General features: G+C 39.6%; 2 protein-coding genes across 2 annotated transcripts; both read right to left on the bottom strand.

Annotated features, from left to right (window-relative positions):
* On the bottom strand, positions 2,950-5,077 carry LOC104766493 (ribonuclease Z, chloroplastic-like). Its single transcript, XM_010490398.2, has 8 exons — positions 4,575-5,077; positions 4,171-4,333; positions 3,995-4,065; positions 3,819-3,914; positions 3,599-3,712; positions 3,439-3,507; positions 3,283-3,357; positions 2,950-3,189 (listed from the first exon to the last, which is right to left on the bottom strand). Exons 1-8 carry the CDS (start codon positions 4,959-4,961, stop codon positions 3,100-3,102), a joined length of 1,065 nt encoding a protein of 354 aa, XP_010488700.1. The 5' UTR covers positions 4,962-5,077; the 3' UTR covers positions 2,950-3,099.
* LOC104766492 lies at positions 14,080-15,681 on the bottom strand. Its single transcript, XM_010490396.2, has 2 exons — positions 15,521-15,681; positions 14,080-15,430 (listed from the first exon to the last, which is right to left on the bottom strand). The coding sequence occupies exons 1-2, from the start codon at positions 15,551-15,553 to the stop codon at positions 14,693-14,695; spliced, it is 771 nt and encodes a 256-aa protein (XP_010488698.1). The 5' UTR covers positions 15,554-15,681; the 3' UTR covers positions 14,080-14,692.

The following is a 17,169-nucleotide window of genomic DNA, read 5'->3' as shown; positions in this document are numbered from 1 at the left end:
TGGTAAGAAGGAGGATGCTCCGAAAATACTTGGGTCTTGAGAAAAAGATAAAGGTTGTGTTTGGGCTGTGTAAGGTGGTGTGTAGATGGGGTATGGTGTGAAAAGATCATATGGCATTGGAGGTTGGGTTTTGGGTTGGTTTTGTAAGGAGTTTAGCTGAGCTTTAAGGGACTTTAGCTCAGACTCTTTTTGGGACATGAGGGGAGAGTTTATGGAGACAGTAGTTGCAAGGTGGAGAATTTCTTGGTGGAGAGAGGTTATCTTTTTGGTGAGTTCTTTAATGGAAAGGTCCATGATGGTTACTTTTTTGTCAATCTGGCTTAGGAGATATTTTTGGATTGTGGCGTTCTCCGACTGCCAGTTCAAAGTTGCTTTTGTGGCGCTAATCTGCTTTAATGAGCCATCTGGGTTCTTAACATTTGGATTCCGGATTTTCCATGAGTGTTTATATTGTTTTCTTCAAACTCTTTGGATGAAAATGGTGAATCCTGCTGTGATGGGGGTCCGAACATGTAACTTAGTTGTACCTCTTCTTTGTCAGGTGTTGTGGGAGTTGAGCCACCTGAATACAATACATAATATTCAAAATTGTTGCCACTTGGTTCTCCGAGAAGGGCAACTTGTGTGTCTCCAGACTCAAATCGTTCTTTGAGGATTTGTTGTGTAGTTTTCTTTTTTGTCCTTCGCCTTGGGGTGTCATCATCATCAGAACTATTCATCTGGCAGTGTTGGCAATCACAAACATCAAAGAATTTGTGGCCCTTTTCATCTTGAAAAGAGTAAATGGGATCTCCCAGCGAATCAAAAGATGAGATTGGAACACCATCTAAACGTGGATTGTTCTCCAAAGTTTGAGCTTCTTCAAAAGGAGTAATTATATTGATTTTTGTGCAGAAAGCCGTTGGTCTTGACTTTTCTTCTTGTTGCTTAAAAGCAATCTCTACAGCTCCATCTTTTCTCCTATGAATAGAAGAGTCCACCGATTGTATTGGGGTGCTACGGTCATGGAGCTTTTCGTAATTGGTAACCCATGATTCTGGAAGCAACTTGACAAGCTCATCTCTAGGAATCTGTCTAGGAATATGGATGCACGACGGGCTATGCTGGGATTCCAATTGTATGAGTAGCGCATCTTCAGTGTCTCTAGGGAGACTTAAGTCCATTGCATGATTTTGGACTCTATACGCCATTTGATGGTGAAGCATTGCTGCATACGTGTTTCCAATTTGTGGAGCTCCTGTGATTTGCAGCTGGATTTGCATGTTCTGATATATTTGAGGGTCTTCCAATGCCACGTTGAAATTTGGGAAGAGGGTGACGAAAACAGTGCCAGCGTTTAGTGTTGTCTGGATAGTTGCAATACAAGCATGTTGGTATTCTTTGTATCGGGTGTCGAGGAGAGCTACCCGTGCTACAACTGGTAAGCCTTTTCTGCCATGGAGTGTTAGCGCCAAACGTATCGCTCCATAGTGAAGATGGGTATATCCTTGAGTTCGCCAATGATGTATCATGCCTTCATTGATTCTGAGAGGAATCATTTGTTCTGTTTCTGTCGCTGGAATGAGATGTTGTTCTAACGGAGATGCTAGAACGAGCTCCTTTGCATTATGTTTGTTAGGGACAAACACTTGACGAATGACTTTTGGAAAAGTGGAATTTGGTTTAGTGAAAGTTTTGTAAGGATTAAGTAATGGGAGTTGGGTAATAGGAACTTTGCTATCATCACTCACATACTCTACTTCATATAAGTAATCAACCTTTTTAGAATTTGATCGTCGAAAAAAGGAAGTTTTAGACAAAGAAGATGAACTTTCCATAATATATGATAGAACCAGAAACCAAGACAGAATACTATAACTCTCTTCTAACCATTGAAGTAATAACAATCCATAAGTTGTCTCCCTGTTTTCTTTTACGTACCACGAATATAGATAAATAAATCAAGAGATGCTTAGCTACGCAAACCGAGGCAACATATTTGCAACATAAAAAGCCTCAAGGTACTTCGAGCATTACAACCTCATAGAAAATTTTCTCCATACCGTTTTTTCTAAGCATAGTTAGATTTCTGATGTGGAGGATCCATTAATATGGCAACCACAGAGCATACTTTCATAATAGCATGGTAGAAGACAACGTTATGACGTATTACCTTTCTGGAAGAGAAGAGCTAGAGTTTAGACTGCCATGGCTCTGATACCACAATTACACACACATAGAGGTACAACCACTTAGGAGGTTTTTAGGATCAATGCTAAGTGTTTAGGAAGTATTTTAGAAAATGATTATATGATTATGTAAGGATATAAGAAAGATCTTTTACCAAGGGGATATATTTTATTATTGAAACACTCAAAGGATTACAAAGGCTCTTAAGACTCTCACACTCAAACTTACTCACTCCAGCTTGAATGAAACTCTTCACCAATCCTTAGTATTTATATTACAAGTCTTAGGGAATATTACATAGAATATTCTTTAAGATATTTTTATGCTTTATTTTACAACCCTCCAGTTATTCAACTCTCTACTTTATTTTACAACCCTCCATTTATCTGACGGCTGCGTACTATCCAGATGACAAATTTGCACAGGGCGACCTTGATGGCTGATCAATCCAATCCCTCTTCTTTTAATTTTTGGATTTTGCACCATTATTCTATGTCTAATGTTCATGTATGTCTAGGCAGGTAGCTTAAGAGTTAAAACTGATGATGACTTAACAAAGCCACCATCAATGAATGTTTCATTGAGAAAAAACAAGCGCATTGGTTATTGTTGAAGAAGATTATGTTTAGAAATTAGAATTGCAGATCATATAGATTCTCTTTCATAATTGTTGCTTTCAATTTGTGTTCATCGTAAGGGTTGTGTTTTCTGTTTCCTACACAAGATCCTTTCTTTTTTATCCAAGCTAGAGAGAGAGAGAGAGCTTTGGAGGTTGCATAGTAAGAATTTTACCTTTATAGCAAGTTATAACATTTTTATTCATTTTCACTCCATGTTAACTTACATTAGCGAGTACCCTATGAAAATTACAGACAAAAGATGTTTCAAATCCCTACTTTTTTGCTTGCAATATTCTCCTTCGAGCTCTTTTTAAGAATATCTTGACCTGAAACCTTCTGTAAGAGGAATGACTTTTGCGGATACTTTTGATTGCAATGTAAGCACAGCTTCGCGAATTTCCTGCCATTGCAACCACACTAAGTATAAGATGAAATACATCACAAGGGACTTAAATTTTGTACTAAGAACATGAAGTCAAATTGAAGCTTTCACCTCTACATGGTAACGTGATGAGAAATGCGTCAACAGTACAGTTTGGCTTCGGATCCATTTTGCGTTCTCAATAATCTGCAATTTTGTTTTTAGAAATTTCCTTTTACTGTGCAGTTCCATTTACAGTGTAGTGTTTGAACATAAATAGCAGCATACCTGAGATATATGAGTATGACCGAGTTCTTGCGCATGCTCAGTGCTAAAACTTTCATCCAAGAAAGTTGCCTGCCAGATCGGTTAAGCTCAGAAACTATAATCTAATCCAGTGGAGTTTTAATATGATATACAATAACGCCAATAGGATTCAAATAAGTACCTCGGTTATAAGAACTTTTGCCCTCAATGCATCAGCGTTACGAGGGTCAAGCATATACTCTGCAGTTGTATCTCCAGTGAAGGCTATCTCAGGGGATAATATTGTGTCTGTAATCTGTAATTAAGTTCAACATTATAAGTTTTGATTTATTAAACCTCAACATTAATAACAATTCCCCTTTTCACATCACTTGGCAATATGGCTTATAAGCAAAACACACCTGGACGCCAGATTTTTTAATCTTTTCTATCTGTTTGCCTTTAAGGTGAGAATATTGCTTCTGCAACTTCTTCCTGACAGAGTAGATCACATAACCCTGAGAGAAGCCATAATCCAGAACTAAAAGATCAGTTAAAAACAAACACTCTCATGACCAATTCACGACATATGTAGTACCTGGCTCGGTATGACGTGGTGAGTTGCAAACGGTCTAACAACAATGTCATTCCGCAGCTCATATGTCTCACCTGCAACAAACATAAACGCTCATCAAGATTTGCTACCTAAACAAGATTGGTTTTTTTAACTGTAAATAGATAAAAAGTAGTAAAGGGTTTTCACTATACTCATACCTACATCAAGTGGAATCAGTTCTACATTCAACTCTACTTGACCCATAGTCCTGTGAATCTCAAGAAGTTTCTCAACATCTTCTTTAATAGATGGTGGCACAAATATTTTCGGTGGCTCAAGATTGTATAAACCACGGCTCGCTACATACATCGGTAGCCCTCCCTGTAGGAAACACTAAGATTAGCCTCAAGATTCATCCAAAACTCAATTAAAAATCACAAACATCAAGACATTCAAATCATTGAACAATGTCGATTCAACACTAAGATTCATCCAAGAACTCATAATTCAATCAAAAAGCAGAAACAACAAAACGAAATCTAAGGAGGGTTCAAGAAAAGACTAATCCTTATCCATTCAAACCACAGAACCAAAGACTCAATTTTTTTTTTAAACAACTCACAATATGATCAAGATGAGCGTGAGTGATAAAAAGAAACTTCTGCTGAATAGCACGAGAAGGGCACCTCCCAATATCAAATACACATTTGAGCTCAGGTACGATGACACAAGTCTCGTGCCCACCTACGGATATGCCCTCAATCGCATAACTCTCCAATTCGACGCCTTTACGGTTCACGGCGGCGCGTGCTTTCCTGTACTCTTCTTCCTCCTCGATTGCGCGGCTAATCGATGAGAAGTAGCCGGAGACTTTGACCGGACTCACGAAATTGCTACGGTGGCTCTGTATCTGCGCGGCGAGCTGGTGAATGACCACTGGAGGAGGGCCATGGTGTTTGGTGAAAGGGAAGATTTTGGAAAACGAGATTGGTAACGAAGAAAGCTGCATTTTTTTATTTGATAAATAGGGTTTTACAGAGGTTTTCGGGGTTTCCTCCTTCCTTCTTCACTCATCAGCCACGAGACGCGAGAGTATGAGACATGAAAGTGAAACGATAGGAGAATGCAAAGAACGGCCTTATTGAGAATTGAGTTAGACCGAAATTGAACCGATCCGGTTCTAAAATTTATGTACCATATTATTTGAAAATTGTAACCCTACTCAATAAATTGAATACCATACCAAGGTTTATTGTTTTATTGTTTTTTGGTAAAGGGTTTTCTTAATTAAATTACTAAAAGTGTACAAAGAGCAAAAAATAACCATTACAAGCAGAAAAGAGAAAAGAACTAGTATAACTAACTTTGAAAATAAACTTAAGCTCTTGCAAGTATCGGTAAATCAACACAACCTTAAGACGTCCAACAATGAAGAATGGAAATCCCACCATTTAAGCCCAACTGAGTCATTGCTTTACACTTATGCTCCATGGTAGAAAGAATGATCTTTGTAAGAGCAACTGCAGATAGCGAGATACCATCATGAAACCGCCGATTTCTCTCTCGCCATAGTTCATAGATCGCACCTTGCCATCCTTGAAGGAGAGCAAGTTTTTTGTGCTTTGAAACTGAAGACCTTGGCAGCCAAAGGAGAATTTGATCCCATAACACCGGAGAAGTAGAAATCTGAAGCTTATTCGTTATCAAATGCCAAACCTCAGCAGAGAATGCACAATTAAAAAACAGATGATTTCGTGATTCATGGCCTAACCCACAAAGGAGACAGTCTAACTCAACATCATAACCCCAAGTAGATAAACGATCAAGAGTAGGATTACGATTGAGAATTAACAACCAAGTGGTTATAGCATGTCTTGGGATGGCAGCTTTGTGCCAAACAAGTGGAGCCCAAGATTTATCAGATTTTGAAATCCTAACAGCATTCCACACAACTTTTGAAGAGAAATACCTGTAAGTTATACCATCAACAGCCCAAACCGGAGTATCATTTGAAGTAGTCATGGTAATGGTAGAGAGGAAAGAGTGGTGAAGAACTTGTCTCTCTGATATAGCATTCGGGAGAGACCAACCATCTTCAAGTCTCAATTCAGTCACAGTTGAAAGCAGAGGGATCCCTAATAGACTGGGACCGTCTGAGCCTAGAAAATGGTAGAGAGAACCAAAAGGAGTCCATGGATCCCACCAAAAGAAGGTAGAATCACCATTGCCGATATTGATGCTTAAAAATTTAAGAGCTAAGGGACGGAGTTTAAGTCATTTTCTAAAATTCCAAGAGTAAGCGACATTTTTCTCATTGAGCACCCATAGAGGAGATTTAAAAAAATACTTACTTCTAATCCAAGCCACCCACAACGAACCAACTTTAAAGAACAACATCCATATAAGTTTCAAGGCACAAGTCTCATTCCAACTACTAATGTTCCTTAAACCAAGACCACCCTCTAACTTAGGGAAGCAAATGTCATACCATGACACTTTGGCGCCCGAGGGAGAATCGATCTTGCCTCGCCATAGAAAAGAGCTGCACAGGCTATTGATCCGCTTTATAACTTGCTTCCGAAGGAAGAAAGCACTAGTCCAAAAACCAATAATGCCCGAAATAATAGTAGAGATAAGTGTTAACCTTCCTGCTAAACTCAGAAACTTGTGAGTCCATGAATTTAATTTCTTTCTTATTTGAGACAACAAGGGATCACAATCCCTTACCGAAAGTTTTTTCGAACATAAAGGAAGGCCCAAGTACCTCACTGGAAGTGAGACGTGCTTCAGATTGAATAGTAAATGCAGCCTTTCCAAACTACTCTCACTTAAACCAGAACAAAACATGGAGGTCTTCTCAATATTCATTCCCAGTCCAGACATTTCCTCAAAGTCTGAGAGGACTGACATAACTCCTCTCAAAGAGTGCTCAGAGCCCTCTAAGAAGATTAATAAATCGTCCGCAAAACAATGATGAGTAAGCTTAAGATCCTCACAACCAGGATGGTAACTGAACGAACCTTCTTCTGCTGCTTTTTTCAACATTAGAGATAACACATTCATTATCATAACAAACAGAATGGGGGATAATGGATCTCCTTGGCGCAAACTTGTCCTTCCTTTAAAAAAGCCTGAAGAAACCCCATAAATACTAACACTAAACGAGGGGAAGTAGACACATGCTCTAATCCACTTTTGAAAACCTGAGGAATCTTATAAGCTTGAAGAGAGCTAAGAAGAAAGTCCCATCTGACTGAATCAAAGGCCTTAGAAATGTCCACTTTCAGCGTGATTCTTTCTTTACCTGAAGCAAGATGATAGCCTTGCATAACTTCTGAGGCCAATAGCACATTCTCCAATAGTAGCCTATCCTTAATAAAGGCGGTTTGATTAGGAAGTATAAGATCAGGAAGAAGAATCTTTAACCTGTCTAATAAAAGCCGAGATATGATCTTGTAAGCCGTGTTGAGACAAGAGATAGGACAAAAATCCCTAACATCAACTGTCCCTGGAATTTTTGGAATAAGGATAAGATTTGTCGAGTTTAAGGCGGATGGGATAAAAGAATCCAGAAAGAATTGTTGCACTCCCATTGTTAAATCCTGCCCAATAATAGACCAAGTCGACTTAAAAAACTCAGCAGGAAATCCATCTGGTCCTGGAGTTTTATTAAAAGGCATTTTGAACAGGCAAGTCTTGATTGCTTCATTTGAGAAAGGAGCGGACAGAGAAGATTGCTGAGCCATCGAGCAAGTAAATTGGATCAAAGATTCAAGAAACACCGGCAAATGAGGACAAAACCGACCCTTAAGCGTCTGCAAAATTCTAGCAAAGTGATCTACAACTAGCTCATGAACTTCCTTGAGAGATGATGTGGCAGAACCATTTGGCTTTAACAAGAGGTTTATGGTGTTCCCTGCATTTCTGGCCATAGAGACCTTATGGAAGAAAGAAGTGTTAAAATCACCCTGCATTTCTGAATAAAGCAATTCATCTTCGAAGCATTTTCCCTTTCCAATGTTTTTCCATTGGAGCTTCTCTAATTCCTTTTATCGAACATAATGATGTGAATCGAGCTTTGTGAGTGATCTGAAAACTCTGGAGCCTCAAAGGTACAATGACTAGACGGAAACTTTGACAACCAACGCCCATTCACCAAACAACGATCTAATTTCTTCCCAGTAGGATCTATTGATCTTTTATTTGTCCAAGTGAATTGAGGACCACTAAATAGAAGATCAAAGAGACCTATATCAGCTAGGCAATCACCAAACATCCTCATTCCTCTTGTAGTGTAAACAATGTTAACATTTGAGGTTTCAGCTGGATAGAGAATCTCATTAAAATCCCCATTAACCATCCATGACCTGTTTGATAAACCAAAATTGGCCTCTGTAATAGGAAGAGAACACCACAACTTTTTCCTTTCTTCCTCATCATTTGAGGCGTAAACCGCAGTATAAATGAGATCATTCCCATCCTCCAAAAAAAATTCACAAGTAACTGACTGGAGGTCCATAGAAAGAACTCTAGCTTTAATAGGTGCTTTGTAAATGATCCAAATGCTCCCCAAGTCTGAAAACTGGTAATTAGATAAAATGGTCCACTCTGGACCGAAAGACGATAAAACATAGATCATATTAGCTTTTTGAACATGCAACTCCAAAAGGGCTCCAAAAGTAACTTTATGACAACGAAGTCAATGTCATAGAGGTCAATTCTTTGACGATTCATTAAGACCTCCCACATTACAAAAAAAGTTGTCCGACATATAAACATGTTATTGAGTGTGACGCTTCCCTCCTTGTATGGAGAAAATGCCACCTGGAGCAGGTGATAGAAGATCAAACCTCTTTCTCTTCGGTTTCTTTCCTTTACAGAAAGATAAAGTAGAAGAAGAAGAACCGTAGAGAACCATAGCAAAAGATTCTTTATCTGGAATAATCGCATTCTCCTCTATTGAGAGCATATCAAAACGTTTTGAGGTAGCAGGAGGTGGAGAAACAGCCCTGAGCGAAGCGGTAGCTGGCTTGGACAAATCAGAAGAGTGAACAGAGTTGATCTGGTCTACTTTTAAAGAAGAGATTTGGATTTCTTTAGAGTAAGTAGTGTTGGATTAAACGGAAACAAAGAGATAAGATGAGATGAGATGAGATGAGATGAGATTGTAATCGGTAAAGAGAATGAACAAAAGACTAGATTCCATTAGTGTAATTGTTACAAGGTGGCTATAAGCCTTTAAATAGGTAAAGACAGTAGGGCTACTCCCTTACATGCGACACACTAGTTTGATAGGGACACAAAGAGAGAGAAATACTAATCCCTAGAGTGAAAGCGACCTGACTTGGTCTCCCAAGAGGATACCAAATTCGTGACTCTCTTCTTCCTTCTCTCCTAACGGCTACAAGGAAGTTCTTGATCCTTCTCTTGGGCCTTAGGTCATTTTGGCCTCTTCTTCATTATATGGGACATGGTAAGTCTCGGCCCCTTATGTAAGACTCGGCCCCTTAACTCACTTGTACGGACACCGCCTAGCTTAATCGATCTTGATCAATACTCCCCCTCAAGCTTAGCCAAATCAAATGACTAAGCTTGGAACTCGTGAAGAATCACCTCGTTAAAAACCTTAACATAGAAAACCACATGGGACAAAACCATGTTAAGGAAAAGAGTGTGATCTCCACAAGTTAGGAGAGTGCCTCATGGTCGTGTAGGATCTACAGGTCCAAGCTTGCTATGAATGTATTCACAAACTTGAAGACTCGCAGCCTTGGTGAAGATGTCAGCTAATTGATCTTTGCTCGGTGTATGGCATGGTAAGACTACTCCTTCTTCAATCTTTTCTCGAACCTTGTGGCAGTCTACCTCAATGTGTTTGGTTCTCTCATGGAATACCGAGTTGGTGGCGATGTGTATTGCAGCGTTGTTGTCACAATGCATGGTGATCGGTTGATCGGATTCAACTCCAAGATCCTTGAGGAGAGCTTTGAGCCAGGTTAATTCATTTGTAAGCTTCTTCATGGCTCTATATTCGGACTCAGCACTCGAACAAGAGACTACATTCTGCTTCTTTGACTTCCAAGTCAATAGATTGCCGCCTATAAATGTATAGTATCCGGTTTTTGATCTCCTATCCATCGTATCGCCGACATAGTCTGCATCGCAATACCCTACAAGCTCCATGTTGTTACTCTTTCCCATCCAGATACCTAGGCCAGGAATTTCCTTAAGGTAGCAGAGAATCCTCTCTGTCGTGTTCCAGTCAAAATTCGTCGGTGCTTTCATATGTTGGCTAACTTGGTTCACTGCATAACATAAGTCCGGTCTTGTGATCGTAAGATAGATCAGTTTTCCCACAAGTCGTTGGTATCTCCCCACATCTTCATATGGCTCAGCTAACTTGCTAACCGGAGCATTTGGCGTCTTCTTCATCTCCCCCTTTCGCTTGACCTGGTAGCCCTCTTCAAGCGGAGTAGAGACCGGGTTGGCGCCAAGCTTACCTGTTTCTTGTAAAAGGTCAAGTGTATACTTCCTTTGAGAGAGAAACAACCCCTCCGGAGGAGGGTGCATATAGACCTCCTCTGCAAGCTCCCCTTGAAGGAACGCATTCTTGACATCCATTTGCCATAAGTCCCATGATAAGTTGGTAGCGAGTGAAAGAACAACTCGAACCGTGTGTAACTTGGTGACCGGAGCAAACGTGTTCGTATAGTCAGTACCATATGTTTGTGTGAAGCCACGAGCCACCAATCGAGCTTTATAGCGTTCCACGTCACCATTGCTCAAGTATTTGATAGTGAACACCCACTTGGAGCTCACAACTTTCTTGCCTAGTGGTAGATCGGCCTCGTCCCATGTATGATTACGAGTCATGGCGCCGTGTTCATCATCAATAACATCGAGCCAAACCTTATATTGTTTGGCTTCTTCATACGTGTTAGGGACATACTGAGCATCAATCTTTCCAAGGAACGCAGCATGATCCGGAGAGACAAGGTCAAGTGAACACACAACCCGGATAGGATGAGCCACCGCCTGGTTGTTATAATAGACCCGCTGATCCTTCAACCGTTCACTACGTCGAAGTTGTTGACGTTTTAACCATTCACTGCGCCGAAGTGGTTGAGAACCTGCGTGTGTGGTTGAGTCCTGTGTGGGCTCCGGATCCACCTCATTGATACTGTCGTCATGGTCCGATTCGGAGTTGATGGTGTCATGGGCCGGTCCAGTGTTGTCATCTGATGGAGTTGGAGTGGCACGATCTAAAGATTGTGTTTGAACTACTTCCTCCTCTGGTAGTGATTGAATCGGACTCCCGGAGTCGGGCTGACTTCTTGTCTCGGTATGGTGGTTCGGTGGTGTAGACGTAATGCCAAGATGATCAAGAAGAAACCGCAAGTTGGCCGCCCTATCACTTGTAGATTGAGTCAAGTCCTTTACACTTGTCCAATGTTTGTTCTCATAGTATCCTTGGGTTTCAAGAAATTTCACATCCCGGGAGACGTACATACGACCATGGACCAGATCATAACACTTGTAACCCTTTTGTGTGGTGGAATAGCCTATAAACATGCCCTTATTGCTCTTTGCATCAAGCTTACTCCTTTGTTCTCCTGGTACTAACACAAAACACACACAACCAAACACTCGTAAGTGATCTAAGGATGGTTTAGTCTTAGTGAGTACGTCAAATGGTGAGAGATCATTTAGGATTCTTGTTGGTGTGCGATTTATGAGGTAGCACGCTGTCATCACGACATCTCCCCAAAATCTTTTCGGCACATTCATATGAAACATCATTGATCTCGCCACTTCCATGAGATGCCGGTTCTTTCGTTCCGCCACACCATTTTGTTGTGGAGTGTAAGGGCAGCTTGTTTGTTGTAAAATGCCATGTTGAGTGAGATGTTCTTTAAGTTTGTGACTTGTATATTCTCCTTCATTGTCTGATCTTAGTACCTTTATCTTAGCATTGAAATGATTAGTGACATAGTTTTGAAAATTGATGAAGGCATCATACACACGGTCTTTTGATGGTAAGAGAGTAATCCAAGTATATTTTGATTTTTCATCAATGAAGCTCACAAAATACTTGTTGTTATCTCTAGATAAGCATGGTGATGTCCATACATCAGAATATACTAAATCAAAACAATTTTCATAAATGGTAGAAGACTTTGGAAAAACAGTTCTACAATGTTTTCCTTGGATACAAGACTCACAACTAGAACTATCAAATGAAACATTAGGCAACAACAAACCAAGAGAACGAGAATGAGGATGACCTAGACTAGCATGCCACATAGCACTATTATTAGAAGCAAGACAAGAGGTAAGCGATATAGAAGAAGAAAGACTTGGTGAAGTTTTCTCTAAAACATAAAGATCTCCACTTGCATCTCCTTCTCCAAGGATCTTTCCAGTCTTAATATCCTGAAAATGTACACTGTTAGGACCAAATATAGTGTAACAGTCTAAATCTGTAGTAGCCTTCTTAACAGATAAAAGATTAGAAGTGAATGTTGGCATCTATAAAACGCTTTAGAATCTTTTTCAAACAATTTTAGGTTACCAAATTCCTTTTATGGGTACACGGTCTCCATTGGAAATTATAACATTCCCAAGGGCCGGTTTAATCTGGTCAAGCAAACTCGGGTTACTAATCATATGGTGAGAAGCCCCCGAGTCAATGACTAATGTTTTACTTGGTTTAGAAGCAAAGAAAGTGTTACCGGATTCCTTTAAAGCCGCAATGGACCGTATGAGGGCCTCCAAGTCCGACTTCCTCACCAAGTCCCCATAGGATGCCGCCATTGCAGTTGTCTCTCCTTTGTTTCCCACAACAGCTCCTTGTCCACTTGTGCCTTCATGAGAGAGATTTGCCTTGAACTTGGCCGGCTTAAGGTGAGGATGAAGGATCCAACATTTGTCCTTCAAATGTCCTCTCTTCTTACAGTGGTCGCACACCATTGTCTTCCTTTCCTCATGCTTGTAAACTCCTTTGTTGGCAGTGACAAGCTCCCCCTTACCGCTGAAGAGGCCAAGGGATCCTTACTCCTTTTGTACTTGAGCACAAACATCATCAAGTGTTGGAAGCTTATCACCACGGAGAATGTGTTTAATGAGGTCATTGAACACCGGATTGAGAGTGAGAAGCAAGCCAAAGACTTTGTCTTGTTCCTTCCTTTCATTTAAGATCGCTGGATCAATTGTACTTGGTCTAAGCATCTGAAGCTCAGCCCATAGTGACCAGAACTTGCCAAAATGCTTTGTAAACTCCAAGTCTTCTTGATGCAAATTGTTGATAGCCTTCTTGACTTCAAACACAAGGGTAATGTTGGTCACATTCCCGTACACGTTCGCTAGCTTGTCCCATAACTCTTTTGCTGTCTCGCAGTAGGAGGAGGCTTCCAGGATGGGTGTGTCAAACGAATTCTGAAGAATGGCAAGCACGGTTTGATCTTCTTGGAACCACTTTACTTCCTTTTCAAGTTCAGCCTCCGTGTCTTCTTCTTTTCTTCTTTTCCGTCTTCCGTGTTGGCTTTCTTGGGGAGTTGGTCCGTCTCAACGTGAATCCATAGTCCCCGACCACTAAGAGCGGTCTTTGTGGTTCTTTTCCACAACAGGTAGTTCGCACCTTTGAGCACCACCGGAGTAACTATCGGTTTTGTGGTCTCCATGGTGAGAAATGACAAGATTACTAGAGAATAGAGAAAGATTAGGTAGATTTGAGAATAGTTGAGAGAGTATAAAGAATAGGAGTGATTTTAGCATATTAGTAATGAGTTTAACTCACTCCCAAAAGCTAGCTCAAGGGAGAAGGGTTGCCACATCACATATATATTACCCAAGGAAACTAATCCCAACCGATGTGGGATATTCTAATAGCCCCTCTCGAGATGTTGGTGGGAAACGGTCCAACGGGAAACTGCCCAAACCCAACATCTCGGAAATACAACAAGACATGCCACTTATATGGGCCACATAGATGGAAAACCATTTTTGTGGGAATTTGCTTGTTGGGCCAACCATGGGCTCTGATACCATGTTGGATTAAACGGAAACAAAGAGATAAGATGAGATGAGATAAGATGAGATGAGATGAGATGAGATGAGATTGTAATCGGTAAAGAGAATGAACAAAAGACTAGATTCCATTAGTGTAATTGTTACAAGGTGGCTATAAGCCTTCAAATAGGTAAAAACATTAGGGCTACTCCCTTACATGCGACACACTAGTTTGATAGGGACACAAAGAGAGAGAGAAATACTAATCCCTAGAGTGAAAGCGACCTGACTTGGTCTCCCAAGAGGATACCAAATCTGTGACTCTCTTCTTCCTTCTCTCCTAACGGCTACAAGGAAGTTCTCGATCCTTCTCTTGGGCCTTAGGTCATTGTGGCCTCTTCTTCATTCTATGGGACATGGTAAGTCTCGGCCCCTCAACTCACTTGTACGGACACCTCCTAGCTTAATCGATCATGATCAATAAGTAGTTGTAGCTTGTTCCACCTGATCCACATAAGCTTGCTTAACAACTGAAACACTTGAGTTAAGACAATCGTTACCACCAGGAACAGCCTTCCAAACCTGCTTCTTTTCACCTTGAGACGGGGTAAATTTGTCTGCTGTAGAGTTCATTTCAGATTGAGGAGATGTAGGAAAAAGAGAAGCCTTATGCCCGATTTCATTGCAAAGAGGACATAAAGGGGGAAGCCAAGGATATGTGACTTTCAGAATCTAGACTTGACCATCCTCTCGCTCAAGCTCCAACATAGGAGGTAGAGGTTTTGTAAGATCCACAATAACTTTCACCTCTGCCGAGCTGATACTAGTGAAAGGCTTATGGTCAACCGCTCTTCCCAATGGCCTATAAATAATACTTAGACCTTCCCTAGTGATCAGATCAAAAGGAATATCCCTTATAGTAGCCCAGACCGGAACTTTTTCTAGTGACGGAGGATTGAAGCGAAAATCAGAATTCCATGTCGTGACAAAGAAAGGAGAGTCCCCAACATGCCATAACTCCTGTTGCAACACCCGTTTTCGTAGATAAGGAGAGGGGGTATGGAAGAGAAAAGCATTTTTTGTCAAAGTATGCACCGTAACACGCTTATCTTTTTCCCACAGAAAATTCAGAACACCCCAAATCTTTCCATAGGATGGAGCTTTGCCATAGAAAGTTCCCACAATAAAATCCTCATGAAGTTTAGCTCCCCTTTCAAAAACATCATTGGAAACCTTAACACGAGGACGACCCTCAACTGAAATCGACACTGAAGCTGATGAAACAGGAATTTTACCTTCTGATATAAGATATTTTGCCCAATTAAAACCTGAATCAGAGACACTAGGTTTAGCAATTGGTGGAGAAGAGGTGCCAGTAGAAACAGATTGAGGAACAGAGGAATTATCCTGGACCAAAGAAGAAGAGGCCACACCAAAAACACCTTTTTCAGAGGGAATAGTTTGATTTGCCTGAGAAAGAGGAGAAGAAGAAGGTAAATCTGACATCACCACATCCGGTAAAAAAGAATCAGAAAGAGGAGAAGTTGGAATTGGAGGAACCAGGGGAGAAGGAAGAGACAAAGCCTCAGCCATCACAGAGGCGAAGATTTACGGAGGCAAGACGAAGAGCTGTAGAAAATCACTTTTTTTTCACCTGCTTACGTCACGAGAGAAAGATCTTACTCTCTTTCTCAATAATTTAGATTTTTGTGGAATTAAATATTTTAGGTTTTCTCCAAGGTTTATTGTTAAAAGTGCATTGGAAATATACCAAAAGTTTATAAAATTATTATTAATATCTTTGTATATATTCCTTTTTTTTATCACATTTGATTAGACCTACATTTGATCATATTGAAATTTATATCGATAACTGTTTTTAATAAGTTGTTTAATCCGATTTAAACTGGTATGCAATAAAAGAACAAAAATAAAATGAACAATCAGGAGTTATAAAAAAGAAAAAAAAATTGAGGAATAAAAAGAATAGGTGTATACCAAGAATAAGTTGATCAAAAAAAAAATTATACCAAATAATAAAAGAGAGTAAATTTGAAACTCTACTATTAGGACATCCTCATCGGTAATCAGAATTTGAGTATCTTTAAAAACAAAAATAAATAAAAAATAGGAACAGTATAGATCTGTATAGATCTTGTGTCTTCCCAGCCACTTTTATGTCTCGGCAGAGATATTTTTAGATCCTGGATCTATATTCCACAAAAACTATTTTTTGTTCTTATTCATATTTATCTACTGTTTCAACTTTCAAGATCCTCTCACTTGTATAACCAATGAGAATAGTCTTATAGTTATACTAGATAAAACCATGTATCATATATCAAGCGTGATGTATAGTCTTCCATTCATCTCCTCCACACAATTTTGACTTGCAATCTTCCAAGATATCAGTAGCTTCCTGTTTTACTTCAGCTATTTGTGCGGTTTGAGTTTCAAAAGCAACATTATCATCACCATACTTATTGATAAATATAAATAAACAAAACAACAAAGTCAAAAATTAAAAGAATGTAGTGAATGAGTTTAAACCAAAGGGGAAAGACATAAATCCATTGACTCACCTAGTGCATAAAACAATCATAATATTGTATATTGAACAATTCAATAATTTCCGCTTGACAAACAAATTCAATGAAATTTGATCATACAAGCAAGTATATTGAACTGTAGACAAGAAAAAATATCAATGAAATGCATAAGTTGATGACAATTATAAGAGGATTGAGTTTGGATTCCACACTGTCATTCTCTTCATTATGGATGGATAAAATATTTCAAATTTGATCTGTCTCAAATAAAAATTAGAATGTACAAATCTTGTATACGAAGATCTCAGTGACTCGGTTTTATATCATGGTAACTTGATTGGCCCCCGCTTCATACACATATCTTTCAACTTTTTTTGTATAGATTATACTATAAATATAACATCATGATTAATGAGCAAAGCTGAAAAATGCTACCATCTCGAAAACATTACTTTTTCTGTTTATAATTATGGTACACGATAATTTCATTAACCATTTCACGATCTTCGTTATGAACATACTCACTTTCTTCACTCAGCCCTAGAGGTCTCTTTGGACAAATAGTTAAATAACGCTTTAAAGACGATGTTTCTTGACTAGCTTTTACGGTAAGCTTCTTATTAAAATGAATGCAGTGACCTCCGTGTTTACCATCTAGTT

Source organism: Camelina sativa, chromosome 19 (genome assembly GCF_000633955.1).
Source record: "Camelina sativa cultivar DH55 chromosome 19, Cs, whole genome shotgun sequence".
Taxonomy (NCBI): Eukaryota; Viridiplantae; Streptophyta; class Magnoliopsida; order Brassicales; family Brassicaceae; genus Camelina; species Camelina sativa.
This window is presented reverse-complemented; position numbering and strand designations above follow the sequence as displayed.